This window comes from Podarcis pityusensis (assembly GCF_964106645.2).
Source record: "Podarcis pityusensis genome assembly, chromosome: 10".
Lineage (NCBI taxonomy): Eukaryota > Metazoa > Chordata > Lepidosauria > Squamata > Lacertidae > Podarcis > Podarcis pityusensis.
This window is the reverse complement of record NC_138035.1, coordinates 33,000,915-33,018,400: the sequence shown is the minus strand read 5'-3', so window position 1 is coordinate 33,018,400 and position 17,486 is coordinate 33,000,915. Positions and strand designations below refer to the sequence as shown.

General features: G+C 40.8%; 1 protein-coding gene and 2 long non-coding RNA genes across 3 annotated transcripts in view; 2 read left to right on the top strand and 1 right to left on the bottom strand.

Annotated features, from left to right (window-relative positions):
* The window catches only part of TCF20 (transcription factor 20), a 200,220-nt gene extending 194,197 nt beyond the window's left edge, over nucleotides 1-6,023 (top strand). Inside the window, exons 8-11 of the mRNA XM_080971877.1 lie at nucleotides 184-322; nucleotides 1,540-1,727; nucleotides 3,307-3,448; nucleotides 4,149-6,023. Of these exons, the coding sequence (XP_080828003.1) occupies nucleotides 184-322; nucleotides 1,540-1,727; nucleotides 3,307-3,448; nucleotides 4,149-4,327 (648 nt within the window). The 3' untranslated portion in view covers nucleotides 4,328-6,023. The remainder of the gene's footprint in view (nucleotides 1-183; nucleotides 323-1,539; nucleotides 1,728-3,306; nucleotides 3,449-4,148) is intronic.
* Nucleotides 1-17,486, top strand: part of LOC308457780 — a 119,910-nt gene that overhangs the window by 86,287 nt on the left and 16,137 nt on the right. The gene's annotated exons all lie outside the window — the stretch shown is intronic.
* LOC308457774 lies at nucleotides 4,504-17,443 on the bottom strand. The gene is made up of 4 exons (XR_013977104.1): nucleotides 17,324-17,443; nucleotides 16,479-16,666; nucleotides 14,866-15,403; nucleotides 4,504-6,509 (listed from the first exon to the last, which is right to left on the bottom strand). It is a non-coding gene; the product is annotated as an uncharacterized lncRNA (long non-coding RNA).

The window sequence follows — 17,486 nt, the reverse complement described above, 5'->3', positions numbered from 1 at the left end:
AAGAAATGTATAAAATGATGCTGCCACATTATGAGCAGTGTTCCTACATGCGTCAGAGGAGAGGGAGAGAACTAGTAGTAGTGTTTTTGGCAGCAACTCTATGGAAGGTTTAATGTGTACTTCAGGCCTCAGGAAATTCCTGGCAAGCGTCTCTTACATTCTACCTGTATACTGTCTCCTCAGAGAAAGGGCGAAAACAGTAGTTTCAATTACCAAAACCTCCCTCTGATGATTGGTGACCTCTTTTCTGCTGGCACAGAGACCACCACCACTACCTTGCGCTGGGGCCTGCTCTACATGATCCTCTATCCTGACATCCAGAGTAAGAGCCACTGCTGAGTATTGTTTTAGGGACCACCTCTCTGTGCATGAAGGTCTTGGGAGGAAGCCCTGCTTCTACCTGCTGAGTCAGATGGATCAAGGCACAGAGTAGAGTTTTCTCTATAATCGCCTTATTTCTATAGAATCCTCTCCCTTAGGAAGCCTACCAGAGCATGACAAGGTGAGCTTTTAGAAGGTACTGTAAATCCTTCCTTTTCGCGAAAGTTTTCTGGCGCTGAGGGAGAATATATCCCATCTTTGGACCATAAAACGGTCTAAAAGGCAATTATAACTACAGATAAGTACAATAACAATATAATAAGTACAGTGAGTACAATAGCAATATAAACCAGTAGAAAAAAAAAAGAAAAGCATCAAAGGAGGAAGTAGAATCTATTCAAACAGCAGAGAGGAAATCAGATTAGTATTGGTGAGACTGAATATATTGCAGTATTATAAACCTCACCCAGACTTCCTTCTGTGCTGTGTTTCTAGGCACAGGTTTGTGCCTTGTGTCCACATGCTTTTCTTGCCTCAGCACTTTCCCCATTGAATCAGTGCAAACAGAAATCACCAGAAAACTCAATTTTTCATTTGTTTTGATTCAGCATTTAAAAAGTGAGTTTTTGCAGGGAGAGCAGCGGGGGGGGGGGGATGGGGGACGGGACAAAGCACTCAGAAACTGTGTTTTAAATTGCAGACCTGTGCCTTCAAAGTGTGGGGCAAAAGCCATCTTCTGTCAAATCTCTCCAGCTTTCACTGAACTCTACAATTTAAAGTGAACATAAATTTCACATGACACAAAGAACGGTATAGGCTAATACCTGCGTTATTAATTTTGTATGGGGGTCGTCTTAAAATTATTGATTTTTGTAATGTTATACCTCCATTATTATTGCAATTCTTTTGTTCTAATTGGCAAAGGTTGGATAATAAATGTTCACAAATAAAATATATTTCCAAATAAACACACATACATAAACATGAATTGATATATAAATAAAAGAACGCACACTGTACAGTACAACATAGAGTCCAATTCTAGAACTGTGTTGGAGCTGATCTAGATGTTCCCTCCATCCCTGGAAAAACAGTGTTGAAAAATCTGCAGTGAGACAACTCATGCATTCTTCTTGGTGTAAAGAACGTTTAGATCTCCCTGTTTTTCCATTGTCAGTTGCAGCACATTGTAAGTTACACCCTTCTCTTATTTTCCAGGTAAAGTCCAAGAAGAAATTGATGCAGTGATTGGTAGGAACAGATCTGTCACATTAGAGGACCAGGCAAATATGCCTTACACTCGTGCTGTGATCCATGAAACTCAACGTTTTGGGGATATTGTTCCTGCTGGCATACTCCATAGAGCATACCGTGATACAGAGGTGGAAGGCTTCTTCATCCCAAAGGTATGATGGGTTAGAGAGAAGATATAGTGAAAGAGAACAAAGAGTTCTGTAAATAGATAATCACAAAAAACAAAAACAAAGCTTTTTTGCAATTAATATTGAATATACCCAATGTCAGGCCTTTGAAGCTTAACGAGAATGTGGACTCTTCTCCATTGGAGATTTTAAAGCAGATGTTGGGTGGCCATCAGTCATGGATGCTTTAGTTGAGATTCCTGCACTGGACTAGATGACCCTTGCGGTCCCTTCTAACTCTACAATTCTATGATTCTATGAATATCCTCTGACCTGACAAAAGTATGACCCTAGTAGGATTTTACCTTGGAAATCAGACTTGTAAGCGACAGCCAATTTATAACATTCCATGTATCTGCTTGAAAGTTAGTAGAATAGTTGGGACTAGGAAAATATTTAGGAGAATGTCCATGATCATATAAGAGCTTTTTGATAGGGTTACTTAATATGACAGTACAGTCATGCCTTGGTTCTCTAATTGTGACTCGAACATTTTGGCTCCCGAATGCTGCAAACATGTAAGTGAGTGTTCCGGTTTCTGAACATTTTTTGGAAGCCGAACGTCCGACGCAGCTTCTGCGGCTTCTGATTGAGTGCAGGAAGCTCCTTCAGCCAATCAGAAGTCTCGCCTTGGTTTTCAAACAATTTTGGAAGTTGAATGGACTTCCAGAACGGAGTCCATTTGAGAACCAAGGTACGACTGTAATGGTTTTGGGGGTAATACACTGTTATTTGGGATAATGCACGGTTATAAATATATTTAAATTTGATAGTCACTTTATCTTACCCAAGGCAACCCAAAGAGACAAACAACCAAAGAAAACCCCACACATAGCTACATTAAACAAGGGGATGAACAAGGGGATGAAATTTAAAAACAAGGGGATGAAATTTAAAAAAAATACATTAATTACATCCCACCCACTCCTAAAAGGCCACAGTTAGTTAAAGGCCAAAGACTTGGTTATAGAGGAAAATTTTTGCCTAGTGCCTAAATATAATGATGGCACCACCCCCAACTCAAACAGCCACTTCATGATACTATGACTGATTGTATTCTTACTGTCCACCATAGTAACAAGCTGGGGAAGCCACAGTATATCATCTATCTGGAGGCCAACGCATTCTGATGTTTCACAAGCAAACATGACAATGGGCAGTCTTTGGTTATGACAACCAGTTTTTGAAAGTTAAGATTTGGTCAGCTCTTGGGAATTAATTGGTACACTTTTATGTTTGTTTGTTTGTTTAGGGTTTGTGTGTGTGTGTGTGTGTGTGTGTGTTTCAGCTCACATTTATGTGTTGAAAATAGATGAAAAATTCTGATGAAAAAGATGTATTAATATAATTTAACATTTAAATAATTTCTAATTGAGTTGTTAGCATCCAAGCCTAGGTAGTCCAACATTTCGGGAGATATATTGAGGTGGATTGGATCTAGGTGCAGATTTTCTGTTCTGCTCTGTCCAAAAGAAATGAGAGATATTAAACAAAAAGAGATAATGAATTTGCTTTGTTCGTCCATTATTCTAAATCACATTTATTTCTGGGGGGATGTTCTCAGGGTACCACAATCGTGACCAACCTGTCATCCGTGCTGAAAGATGAAACCATGTGGGAGAACCCGCATCAGTTTTGGCCAGAGCACTTTCTGGATGCCAATGGGCAGTTTGTCAAGCGAGAAGCTTTCATACCTTTCTCAGCAGGTAAACTGAAAGGGAAGAAGAGTTTGTGAGGAACAAACTTTCCTGCCTTCACCAGAAAAAGGGTATTCTCTATGGGTTCAAGTCAGCCTGTTCCATTATTATGATCGGATGATCAGTTTTATCAGCGTCAGAAATCAGATTAGGCTCTGCACAGACCAAAACTTTGCAGAGAGCTGGGGTTGGTTTTGTAGAATTGTCATCAGGCATTCTGGATGGGAAATCTTCTGGAAACCTCATGAGCTCTTCCAGGCCCAAACCATTTTTCTTTTTCTTTTTTTGCAGCAAAAGCAGATTGATATCAAATATCTTACAGTGCCAGCCCTGCCAATAGGCCAATTGACCAGGTCATCGTAGGAAACTGGTTTGGGGTATCATGAAAGGGCAAGGAATTGCTCTTTTATTATTTGTATTGTATTTTTACTCTTAGGGAGAGGTCCTTGGGGTACTCTGCCTCAGGCACCAAGTATAGGTATTATGAACTTGACTGTGTGGGGCTCTGTTTGGTTTTGTACCTTAGGCAGCAATAGTTCAGAAGGAAAATGTGTTGGCCAGGCTTGTTGTTGTAATTCTACATATCTTTATCAAGCTATTACATAAGCGTCACAAAGCTGTCAGGTTAAGGATAGGAAGGACCTTCTTGTAACTGATTTGAACGAGCCAGGATTGACATTTTGGTGTTGTCATTGTTCTTTCCTCTCAGGTCGTCGTATCTGTCTTGGAGAACAACTGGCTAGAATGGAGCTTTTCTTCTTTTTCACCAGCCTCCTACAGCGTTTCACCTTCCATATTGCAGAAGATCACCCAAGACCAAGAGAAGATGGGTGTTTCGCTTTTACACTCGTCCCACAACCTTATTATATCAAGGTTGTTTCAAGATGAGTGCAGGCACCTGCACAAACATACTTCTACATTTTGAGTTTGTCATTCACAGTGCAAATTACCTTAAAGATATAGGTCTGCTGAATCCATAAAGTAATAGATCACAGTAGCTCATTTACTGATTCTTCCTTTAGCAAGAATCACATTTATGGTTTTTTTCAATTTCTCCCTTTCTCTTTTCTTTTCTTTTTTCTTTTAAATAAATACAGTTTTAATAGAATCATAGAATCTTATAGTTGGAAGGGACCCAGGGGCCATCTAGTCCAACCCCCTGCAATGCAGGAATCTCAGCTAAAGCATCCATGGCAGATGGCCATCCAACCTCTGCTTAAAAACCTCCAAGGAAGGAGAATCCACCACCTCCCAAGGGAGTCCCTTCCACTGTCAAGAAGCTCTTACTATCAGAAATTTCAGGAATGCCACCATCCTCCTGAAGGTGTGAGAGTGAAAGAGCAGCTCTTACTGTCAGAAAGTTTTCCTGTGTGTTTAGTCGGAATTTCCTTTCTTGTAACTTGAATCCATTGTTTTGAGTCCTACCCTCCTGAGCAGGAGAAAACTTCCATCTTCCATGTGATAGCCCATTAGATATTTGAAGATGGCTATCATATCTCCTCTCAATCTCCTCTTTTCCAGGCTAAACATACCCAATATATATTATATAATCATATATAACAATTATATATAACAACAAAAATATATAACAAAAATATATAAAAGGTATATAAAATATATAAAAAAGAATAAAAAGGTACAAAACCAAAATCCCAACTTGCCTCCCTCCCCATTCCAGGACAGATCAATCTAGTTAAGCTTGCCCAAGTCCAATCTGTGATTTCAGTGGCTGCCATTCTTCAGGGTTATCAATAAAGTATCTGTTAAAAGGATGCCACATTTCAATAAAATCATCTACATAATTTGCGTTATTAAATGCATGCACTGATACAGCAATAGACCATACATTCTGTTTCCAATGAGAGATACACAGACTTTCCAATCCTTTCCAGTTCTGTGCCATTTGGAAAATGTGGTGCTTCTAAAAGAAAAGTATTTGGTTCTTCATAAGAAAGGTCAGGTTGCCCTTCTTTAAAAATAGTTAACAGTCTCAAACGTGGGGTACATTCCACATGTTGACCTGTAATACAGTATAGCTTATTGCTCAGAACTGAGTTGATACTCATTTTAGTGGTTTTTTAGCCCACAAATTATTCCAATCCACCTCCCTAATGTCTACCCCTAGATCAGATTCCCATTGCTGTTTCACAGAGTTACATCCTCCAATTGTTAACTCATTAATTACTGTATTTTTCGCTCTATAACACGGACCCGACCATAACACACACGTAGTTTTTAGAGGAGGAAAATCCGTAGGCATGCCACCCGTAGGCATTCCCTCCATAACACGCACAGACATTTCCCCTTACTTTTTAGGAGGAAAAAAGTGAGTGTTATGGTGCAAAAAATACGGTATATGATACAGTATAGATAAAGGGGTTTTTTGTATATTCATTTGTATGTAAAATCAAATTTTCAAATGATGTTAAATGTGTTGTGGCATGTGCTTAAACTTCAGAATTTGATATAAAACACACTATTTGATGAACATAAAGACAATTTACACACTGCATTCCAATTTCTATTGTTATTTGTTCAGCAAATATAGGTTAACCATATTCAAATAAATCAATTAGTACATGAAGATCTTTCTCCATTTCTGAATAATATGTTTTTTTCCTGTCCTATGAAAAAGTGGATGCAGTACAAAAGGTATCAACGGTGAGATTGAAGAAGCTAATTTAGGTGCTCACATCTTCCATACTTTCAAATCTGCCTTTGTAAATGGATTTATTATCAAATCAAACATATTTTTATTGTGTATTAAAAATGATAGACTCAGTAGTCTATATATTTCTATCAAACTCCATTTGCCGCCATGTTTTATCATTTGCATTTTGTATTGTTCCAATTATATTTTGAATATTGTTAGTATAATAATAATAATAATTTATTATTTATACCCTGCCCATCTGGGTGAGTAAATGAGATGAAGCACGACTCTCCACCACCGAGACTGCTGATAGATTTCAGCCAATTGTAATCTGCGTCTTTTACCCTGGTATACAAAGTTTACTATCATCCTTTGCCATTTTTAAAAAATCTCAGTCGAAATACAGATGAGTATAGTCTGAAACAAAAACAAAATTTTTGGTAGAACCATCCTTTTCACTGAGGACACTCTTCCCATCCATGATAACTTCAACCTGGACCAGTGTTTGAAATCTTTATTAATATTTCTTATTAATGCCAGAAAAACATTTGGATTATTATTTTTTTGCCAAACGTATGTTTGCCTATCATTATGTTCAGTGGGTTAGTGGGTTGGGGACGTGTGCCAGAAGAGGACCAGTGATGGAGTTCCTGGGGTGTCACTATAGGCTAGCTAGGTAAGAGGAGATATGGCGTGGGGCGACAGCCTGGTTGGTTGAGGAGAAGGGATAACAGATGGTTAAAGGTGGTTGACCCTTCCAGGCTGCCCTGCACCTGGCAGGACTTTGGTAATTAAGCCATCGTGCCTTCCTGCTTGGTGGTGCTGTTGCTAAATGCCAGATCATTTCACAAGAAAATATATATCATCCATTATTTGATTGTGGATGATGTGGTTGACCTGGTATGAATTACCGAGACCTGGGTGGAGGTGTTGTGTGGGCCAGACTTGAACCAGCTATGCCCACCCTGGTACTCGGTGCAATATCAGTATAGCTGGAGATTTGAGAGGTTGGATCCTTGCCATTCATGGAGATTCCACTGGTCTCATCAGAAAACCACTTCACCTTGGAGCTGGATATCAGGGCTTTTAGTTGGGGTTCAGCCAGCAAAACAATACAGAATCTTAGTATACCACCCACTCCACTGCCCAACAACCTCCTTGACTGAGCTAGAGGAGGCTGTCTTTAATGTGGCTTTGAAAACAATAGTCTTGGGCCTATGTCTTGCGCAGTCTGGCTCAAGAGCTTGTGGTCACCATAGGGCTGTCTCAATGCGCTGTAGCCCCAGTGCATATCGCAGGTCACACTTGATCTGGTTTTCACCACAGGATGGACTGGGAGGCATACAGCAGTAGGCAAGATTAGTGTCACCTTGCTGTCATAGACATATCACTTCCTGGTGTAGTTTGGAATGGTTGTGGAAGGTCCTGTTTGTAGGGATGGGGAACCTATTGAGATGGCCCATCTCCAGAGACTTACAGAATCTGCGAGAGCACTGAGTTCTCTTGGGGAGCTTCCAGTCGGCATACTAAGCACTCCTGCAAGGTCCTGGTCCCACTGTGGAAAAGTGAAAGGACCATTGACACACAGAATCACAGAACTGTAGAGTTGGAAGGGGCACCCAGGGTCATCTAGTCCAACACCCTGCAATGTAGGAATCTTGACTAAAGCATTCATCACTACCAAATGCCGTCTCTGGCACTGTGGAGCTTAGAGTGCCCCTGGTTTTCTCAAGAACTTGGGGCAATGAAACAGACCAGCTGATGGCTGAAGTCTCACAGCAACTATGACCAAGAACAGTTGAGAGAAACACAGCCATACCTACCAGCAGTGGACCAGACTACCCATTGATGGCACTGACTGGACCAAGGCCCTTCTGAATTCTGGCACCTCCTTGCCCTGGCTAAACATGTCTACCCCTGGAATTCTCACTGCTTGGAGAATTGAGCTTTGTAACAATATTGATGAAGCTGAAGTACTGCTATCTGAGGATAGCTTAATCCTGTGAGAGCTGGGGAGATCACCCAACAGGAGAGTGCAATATTCTTGCCAGGGCTTTATGGCAGTTTGGGAAAGATATGAAGCTCAGTGAAAGCATATGAGTGAAGTGTCCTTATCACTGCAGCCACATGACTGAATCTGAAGGAGGGCAGGGAAGGAGGTGTATCCCAACCCCCATGTGTTATTAGTTGGGCTCAAAGGTGCCGTATCTGTGCCGTATCTGTGGGGAGTGTCTGACTATTGAACCCTGAGTGGCATTGTGCTTTTAAATATATATGTAGAAATCTGATAAAACTCCAGGTTCTTATCTCCTTATCCCTGTTTAAATGAAATACTTTTTTTATTTATTTACCTTGCAGCTCATGCTTATCCTGGAACTGGCCCTATCTGGAGAGGAGTGATTCTGAGTGGGAAAATGACTGGCAGAGAAAGGGCAAAGCATCTCTACCTGGCTCAGTTTTTAATTGGCTTGGTGTTTGTTTGTTTGTTTATTTTGTTGGGGGGGGGGGATATAGACCGCTTTATCAGAAAGCTCTTAAGTGCTGTACAGTAGAAAACCAGCAGAACTTTTAAGAACAAATCTATGTAACTAAATTATATGTATTAAATAATAATAGGCTTCCTGAAATGAAAAAGTTTTCAGCAAGCATCTAAATCACGATAGCGAGAGCACCTGCCTAATGTCAAGGGAGGCCTACAGGGAGGTCTTTTGAGCTTTGTTGACCAGTGTTCAGAAAAAGCTGTTCTTTTTTTCTTTTTTCTTTTGCCTTGTCTCCCACTTCCAAATGATGGTTCATGTATGTTGACAGTGCTGCATTCATGTGCATTATTGCATTTCTCACCTCAGTTTCACCCACCCACTTCACAGAGCCAACCATGATGTAGAGCTACTTGGAAATTCAACAGCCCCCCATCCCTAGAGGCACACCCAGGGAGGACAAGAGGCTTTAGATATGAGCAGGGGGCAGCAACCACATGAAATATTGGAAAGAAACAAGAATATGACCCAAATGGAAAGGATATTCACCAAATGAAAGACTGAGTGGATGGTTGGCAGGGATGTTGGGGTGTTCCAGTGAAAACAGAAACAGGAGTGGAAATTGCAAGTGTTTGCGCCTTTGCCCCATGTCCCATCTAGTGAATAGAATCAGTACATATCACTTGCATCTTACATGTGTGCGTGTGTGTCATATTCCAGGGATAGAGTGCAATGCTGAAATTGCATATAGTAAATAGCTTCCTTGGAGCCACCTCCGAATGGGTGCCTTCTGGAGCTGGTGCACTGAGCAGGTCTTGCCCCCCAAGCAAAGCAGAAAGCTTTTGGAAGCAGCCTGAAATTTAGGGCCCTTCCCACCAGCATACCTTACTGGTTTTGGTGACAGCTTATGCCAAAGCTGATAAAGGCCTAGCTGACCTTGCTACAGTGGAACCTCGGTTTTCGAACATAATCCGTTCTGGAAGACCGTTCGACTTCTGAAACATTCGAAAACCAAGGCGCAAAGGGCTGTTGGCAAATTCAATTAAGAAAATTGAAAAATACGCAGCGGAAGCTGTTTGACTTCCGAGGCATGTTTGAAAATGGAAGCAATTACTTCCAGGTTTTCAGCATTCGGGTTCCGAAACGTTTGTCAATGGAGACATTCGAGAACCGAGGTTCCACTGTACCACTAATATAAGCAGTTCGATTTCATGTTTGTTGATAATGTTGTAATATTTTTAGTTGATTCTAATAAAGGTTTTATCCTGCTGTGGATTCTGGGTTTCTTTTAATGGGCCAACACAGGGAGCTATAGAGTTAACAGGCATTTTGAAGAGAAATTAGTAATTTCCTGAAAAGGCTGCCTTTGGGTGGCACCAGACTACGACACAAGGTGATAAAACAGATGGAATGAGTGTTAAGAACGGGTGGTGGCATTCCATGTACAGTGAAGGAATTCATAAGATGAAGAATTTCATGGAAAAAAGCAGGATCATTTAGAAGGGCAGACTTCGAATTAACTTCACATTTTCCATAAAAACAAACTGAGTATGTTTTGCTTAGTATGGAGAAAGCAGGGCAAAATACATTTTTTCCCAATATTTTAAGAACAGTCCTGCTGCATCAAGTCAAAGGTCCATCTAGTTCTGTGTCAGCTTGCCCTGACAGTGGCCAACCAGATGCCTATGAAGAGCCCATAAGAACAACAGCGTTTCCCCCACTTGTGGACAGGGCTGCTGAGAAGGAGGAATGGGAGGAATGGGGTGCTGATGTACCAGGGTCCGGGGGGGGGGGGGAGAGAGAGAGAGAGAGAGAGAGAGAGAAAGAGAAAGAGAGAAAGAGAGATGTAAGTATCCTAGAAGGAATGTCATGAAGCAAAATGTACAGGGCCCCTTCTAAGCAATTTCTGTGAGATGAGCCAGTCTGACTGTTCCCACCTCCCAATGTTCATAGGAAACGAGTGGTTGGCAAGTGAGCTATTTGGGATGCCAGGTGCCAGGAATCTCTGGGGAGCTAAAGAGTTCTGTTTTCTCCTCCCCTTTAATGCATTTTACCTGCTTCTGACTCATTTTCTATGGTCTTTGGAATCTCCATACTTTGCCCTTTCTTTTTTTCTGTACAACCAGCTTTCTTGTGGTGGGTTTGTCTGGGATCAGTTGCTCCTTAGAAATGCCAGATGAGCCTCTCCGCACACAGCATTGCACAACCAGTGTGCCCCCAGCAAAGAAGATCCTCTTCTCACTCTTTCCCTCCTGCTTTCCCTCGGAAAGTGGGGCAACTGCTGTAAGATTTTTCATTGTGATAATCTTGTCTGTATTTAAAATCTCATCACCAGTCATAGGTTACTTGTATTTGGTCCTATAGCCCTGCATCTGAGGGATTCAAAACTTCAGAAGAAACCTGAGTAATTCTGGTTCCATATGGATACTATTTAACTTATGTTCCTGAGCTAGATTTGAGTGTGATTTTATTCTGGCAATATTTTGTAAGCCTATTGGGTCTAGAACAACAACAACCATCATTCAAGAGCCCTGCTTTGGGATTACAGCTTCTGTAGAAAGGTAGTTTCAGGTGGAAAGGAGGAGGTACAGACAGGATGAAATGTTCGGAGGAGAAACACTCTCTCCCCTAGGACTTTTCACCCAGTATGTGCAATATTATCTTCCTGCTCTTGCTCCTTGCATCTCATGCTAAATATCTTCATGAGATTACAATACATTGCCTCACACTGAATAGTATTGATCAACATTTATCATAGTTAGTTTCCTGGCAGCAAAGGACAGAGCTGCCTTCCTCCAGGCTCACTTACACAATATTGTAAGCTTGACATAAATACAAAGAAGGGACACTCATGGGAATCAGTGATTCTTTTTACTTTTATGCATTTCTGCTGGTCATTCAGAAAATAAACTCAGCCTGTGGCTACTTGGTTCCCCGGAATGTATTTCATTTTTTTTTTTAATAATATTTATTAATAGTTTCAGAATTACAGAAAAAAAAAGAAAAAATAGGAAACACTACTACAATACATAAAAAAGAAGAAAAAAAGCAAAACATAAAAACCAATGCAACAATACAGCAAAAAGATAAAAAAGGGGGGGAGACAAAATCCCATATTACATATCTTTAACTTCCATTTGCTTGTTTCATTGACCTCCTCACACCTCCCTTTTTGTATTCTAGTTTAATTAGTTATTTCAGCAAATTCTTTCCATCTTTCTCAATTTTTATTAAATAATTTATCTTAACAATTTAACCTATTAATTAACTCAACAAATCCTTTCCATCTTTTCCCCATATTCTGTTATTCAAATTACCTTAATTTATTTAACCTTTTCTTACCATAAAATACCTTAGAGCTTGAAACTTAATACTCAATTATACATAACTCCTGATATCATTTCTGCTAGAGCCATATAGTTTCATTCCAACATTTTCCCTAATATTCATTAATTTTAGGCTAATTCCCTAAATAAAAAATTTTCTTTATAAATTTTCTTCCAATCTTCATCCAACGTCTCTTCTTCCTGGTCTCGGGTCATGTCAGTCCTTACTGTCCATTCCATCTAGTCCATCAACCTGGTAATCTTATGTCTGAGGCCCTTAAGTCCCTTCCATGTCCCTTCTGCAGATCTTCTTCTTCTTGTTTATACCTGCACTTTTCCTTGTCTTTTGTTGGTCTCTTTCTTAATTTCTTTCCTTTCTCATTGAGGAGTAGGTCTCTGGGAGGTTCCAACCCAAAATTATCTCCGTCTCCCTTCATCAAACCAGCCCGTTCCCCACAGTCCCACTCCCCACAGTCATCAATGTAATCCAAAAAATATTTAAGAGCATATTTCAAAGTCTCTCCAAAGTTGAGAACCTCCTCAGCTCCAGGCTCCCCCTGGCCCACTCCAATTTCAATCTTCAAAAACAGCGGCTTATGCTCCTGCAGGGCCTCGGATCTCTCCATTTGTATTATTTGAGGTGCAACCGCAACCTCCTCCATTATCTTCTGCACTTGCCCAATCAATACAGGTTCCTGAGTTGGTCCCTGAATGGTTTCTGTATCAATATTCCCTGTTTGTCCACAGTTATTGACCACAACAGTCATCAAATCCGTTTTCTCATTCATCAAATCCATCTTCTCGTGCATCTGTTCCAACAAAGCACTTGTCTTGCATAAAGCAAGCACCAAAACTTCCTCCCAGCTCATATTTAGTCAAGGTCAAAAGGACTGGTCCCACGATCTTAATCTCACAGCTGTAGAGTCCTCAAGTAGACTGCAGCAACAATTTAGCAAGTTCCCTCTAGAGGAGACAATTTCTATTTGTATCCATCTTTTTAAGGCAAGTCCAACAAAGAAAAATTACTTTCATTTTTCAGATATTTTGTTTCTTTAGAATGCAAAAGGCAACATTGGAATCAGTTTATTTCTCTTCTTTAGCTATCTGTCAAAGTATTCCATTCACAGTCAATGAACCTCTCCAACAATTTCTGTCTCTGACACCCCGTTCCCAGGTTAGAGACAGTGGAAACTTATCTTTCTTCACTCCCTCTCCTGCAGGCATTAAACAAAGTCCCCCCCTTTTCTCCTGCTTCCAAGGGGGTTTCAGTAGTTATAAATGAAGGAAATTTAGACTTTTTTAACGACTTTCCAGGCTTTAGCTTACAAGGTTTTTGCTTCAGTCTATATACAAAAAGAGGAAGGCGGACTTCCTGTTTTGAACCTTCCCGCTTCGGTGCCAAATTAAGATATTTCTTGATCCAATTTTCCGTTTCTACTCACGGGTACTTGTTTTAAATCCAACTGTCCACAGGAAAAAGTCAGCGCTCTCCGGCAATGGCTGTGCGGCTTCACTCCGTGAAAGTAGCAATCAGTTCGCAGCACCGCGCCGCTCACCCCACTTCACTCCGGAACCCCAAAATGGGGTTCCCTGTGAGTAGGGGAGGCGCTCCTGGTGCCCTGCCGAACCCCACGTTCCCAGGCTTCCTCCGCCTGGGATTTCTAGCGGGTCCCCACCCTCGCCGCGGCGGGAAGACCCAGTTTCCACGGAGCCAGTTCCTCCAGTCGGAGGAACTCCGCCATTCGCCGATGGCGCTAACCCGGAAGTCCCCCCCCCCCCCCGCAATGTATTTCAATGACCATTCTGCGTCACACATTTCATGTTGTCCCTTGAAAGTGATTAGTCTCAAGACAAAGTGTGGCAAACTTGTAAGTTTCAAAATCGCTTCCCACCCCTGCAGCCAGACTTTAAGCTTCACTTTCTGGAAGTGGGGCTGAACTCACAAGACCAGATAAGCCCTACCACTTGCAGTTTTTAGATGACCTTTTTACCATGGCCAGGGGGTGGGGGGTGAAATCATGATTTGTAGAAAGGTTATTGTGATTTTTATTGCTAGTCTGGACATGACAGAGCTACAATTCCCAGAATGCTTAACAAACTATAGTTCCCAGGATTCTTTGGGCGAAGTCAAGTGCTTTAAGTCCAGTCAAAGGTGACTGTGGGGTTGCGGCACTCATATCGCTTTCAGGCCAAGAGAGCCGGTGTTTGTCCACAGACAGCTTTCTGGGTCATGTGGCCAGCATGACTAAACCACTTCTGGCACAACAGAACACCATGACGGAAACCAGAGTGCACGGAAACGCCGTTTACATTCCTGCCGCAGCGGTACCTATCAACTTGCACTTTGACGTGCTTTCGAACTGCTAGGTTGGCAGGAGCAGGGACCGAGCAACGGGAGCTCACCCCGTCATGGGGATTCGAACCACCAACCTTCTGATCAGCAAGCCCAAGAGGCTCAGTGGTTTAGACCACAGCACCACCCGTCTCTATGCTTAATGTATGGTGTGGACATCACCTCAATAAATCCTTCAAAAACTCCTAGGAGGAGTTTTTCAGCTATTCTCTGGAGTAGCTCAACATGATTCTTAAATTATTTTTATAGTGCTTCTAACATAGGAGAAATTGGTCAGTTCCTAGTGGTCTGACTGGAAAAATGAACCAGAAAGAACTTATCAATTCATATCCAATACCCCTCCTACAAATATTTCGGTTGGCGATAAAAAAGTCAAGCACGATACTACAGATTGTAGTATCAGAGCTTTATCAGAAAGCTCTTAAGTGCTGTACAGTAGAAAATCAGCAGAACTTTTAAGAACAAATCTACGTAACTAAATTATAAGTATTAAATAATAATAAATTAAAAAGTTTTCAGCAAGCATGTAAATCATGATAGCGAGAGCGCCTGCCTAATGTCTAGAATATCTGGGGGGGGGGGTGTAACTGCTTAGGATACGGTTCTCAAATGCTTACTTCTATTTCTAAAAAGCTATTTGCCTAGCAAATCTGGTTGAAGACGTGCCACATTACCGAGATGTATGAGATGTCAAGATGTATGAGATGAAACTGGGGAGTGAAAGATGAACAGTTTTGCAGATATCAGCCACAGTGATGACTCCCCTTTTAACTTTTGCTGTGCTTGAATGATTTAGGAACATAGGAAGCCATCTTCTACTGAGCCAGACCAGTGGTATCTAGTACAGTATTGTCCACACTGACTGGCAGCAAAACTTTAGGATTGCAGGCAGGATTCAATCCATGAAATCCGAAGGTGTGCAAATGTTTCTCCAGTGACACTGCGCCACATGACATACAGGGACACTGTGTTGCAAGAGTTCTTCATCCCCAAGGTATCTAGAGCTGGTTGAGACTTGAGGGCATTCTGAACAGAAGCAGGCAGACAGCTTCTCTATTTTGTAGAGTGTTTAATCAAATCAGAATGGATAAATTATTCCAGAGGGTTTTTCTTCTTCAATGAACCTGATCCTCAGATCTCTCAGTTGCCTTGAACCTGAGGAGTTAAAAGCAATAATAATAATAATTACAGGTTCAAAGCAAATGGTTTAAATTATCAGTGAAAATGCCTCTGTCCTTCACCCCTACGGAGGGAGGCAAGAGGTAAAGTAGTAGAGAGAACAGGAGAGAGGTTTCTGGGATTGGAAGTTTCCTACATTTCTACCTCTCTAAAATGAAGGTATCAAAGACAGCGGGGCTGAATGATCAATAGGAACTGTAGAAAAGTGGGATTAGATAGAGGTGATGCTGTTGACACTGTGTACTAAGACTTTGACAAAGCTTTTGACAAAGTACCTATCTCACTAGGGACTCTTCATTCAGCTTAGTAGCTGGAAAATAAGAGAAGAGGTCCTCTTGTGGATTAGTATTTGGTTAAGAAACAGGAAGCAGGAATAAATGGACAGTTCTCCCAATGCACGAATGTTAGGGGTGAGCAATTAAGGTAGTTAAGTTAGCTGAAGGTGCCAAATCATTCAGGGTGGTTAAAATTGAAGAAGATTGTGAAGGATATCTCCAAACAAGGTAAAAGGGCAGTTAGATGGCAAATGAAATTCTATGTAAACAAGTGCAAAGCGATTAACCTTGGGGCATCCCCCCCTTAATTTCACAGATACACTTGTGGCATCTGAACTAGTGGAGGCTGATCAAGAACAAGACCTCTGCTAGAGGATAGCTTGATGTGGTGGATAGCTTGCATTGACCCAGTGTGCAACAGCTGTAAAAACAGAGAATTCCATGCTAGGGATCACTAGAAAAGGCATTGAAAATACACTTCCACTATCAGAATGCTGTCACATGTCTACTTTGTGAATAAACTTTGAACATTGTGTATATTTCTGGGCACCTTATCTCAAAAGGACTATCACAGAGTTGGAAAAGGTTCAGAAAAATGATCAAGGGGATGGAGCAACTTTCCCATAAGAAAAGGTTACCATATTCTAAGCCTTTTCATTTAGAGAAAAAGCAAGTAATTTATACTGTTATGAGAGAGGGAGAAAAACTTTTACCTATCCACTTCCTTAATGCCATGCATAATGTTATGACATTATCTCATGTTATCTCTTCCTCACCTTTCCTCTAAATTAAAAAAATCCCACTTGCTGAAACCTTTCCTCTTCAAGGAAGTGAAGATGTACTGCTGGTATGGTGGCATTCCTGTCAGCACTTTGCTTTTGGGAGTTGGAACTGGCCCGATTACTTTATTTCATACTTGAGAAAACTTAAGGTCTAATAATATTGCATTTTTCAAGGAGTGAATCTGAATAGACAATAAACAATTTGCATTAAGATTCTGTAAAACATAAACTGCTTTGCTTTTGCCTTCATACATATTCATTGGTGCTATTATTTTTCTAGTTTCTTTTAGAATTAGGTACAGAATAAAAAGGCATAGTATGTTCCTTTCTGGGGGAGTTTTATCACCCCCAACTTTCATACAAAATGCATTTATATTAGGGAAAATTACCTTGCAAATAGCATTTATTAGGCAAAATTGCATACAAAAACATGTGTATTAGGAGAAATGAAATGCTAAAATGCAGATGAACATTTATGAGGACTTCTTTAAAAAAAAAGAATCACAGATGGAAATGTGAAGAGCTGAGGACTGGAAATATGATATACTGACACTAAATTGACATATTTGCTCATCCCCTTTTTCCAGGGGACACTCTTCATGGAACTGTGAAGGTATTTCTTTATTAAACTCCACTAATATTGACACTATTCAGTTACTTCACCTTGCTAGACAAATAAAGGTATGACAAACTCCCTCAAGAAAGATGAGAGCTAGGTAATATTATTTTGCTTTGGGTGTTTTAAAACATAGACACTCCCTGTTGGTAATGCCTGAGAGATTTGAGAATATATAGCAATAATAATAATAATAATAATAATAATAATAATAATAATGTACCCCGGCCATCTGATTGGGTCTTTTCCTTCCCCTCAGGGAAATAATCTGGGCTGCCCTGCCTAGTCAACACCCAGCTAATCTCCCTCATCCCTGTTCAGGCTCTAACCAAGTCTTATCTGACAGTTTAACTGTCAGGTACCAACTTTTAACTCGCTGCCCCCTC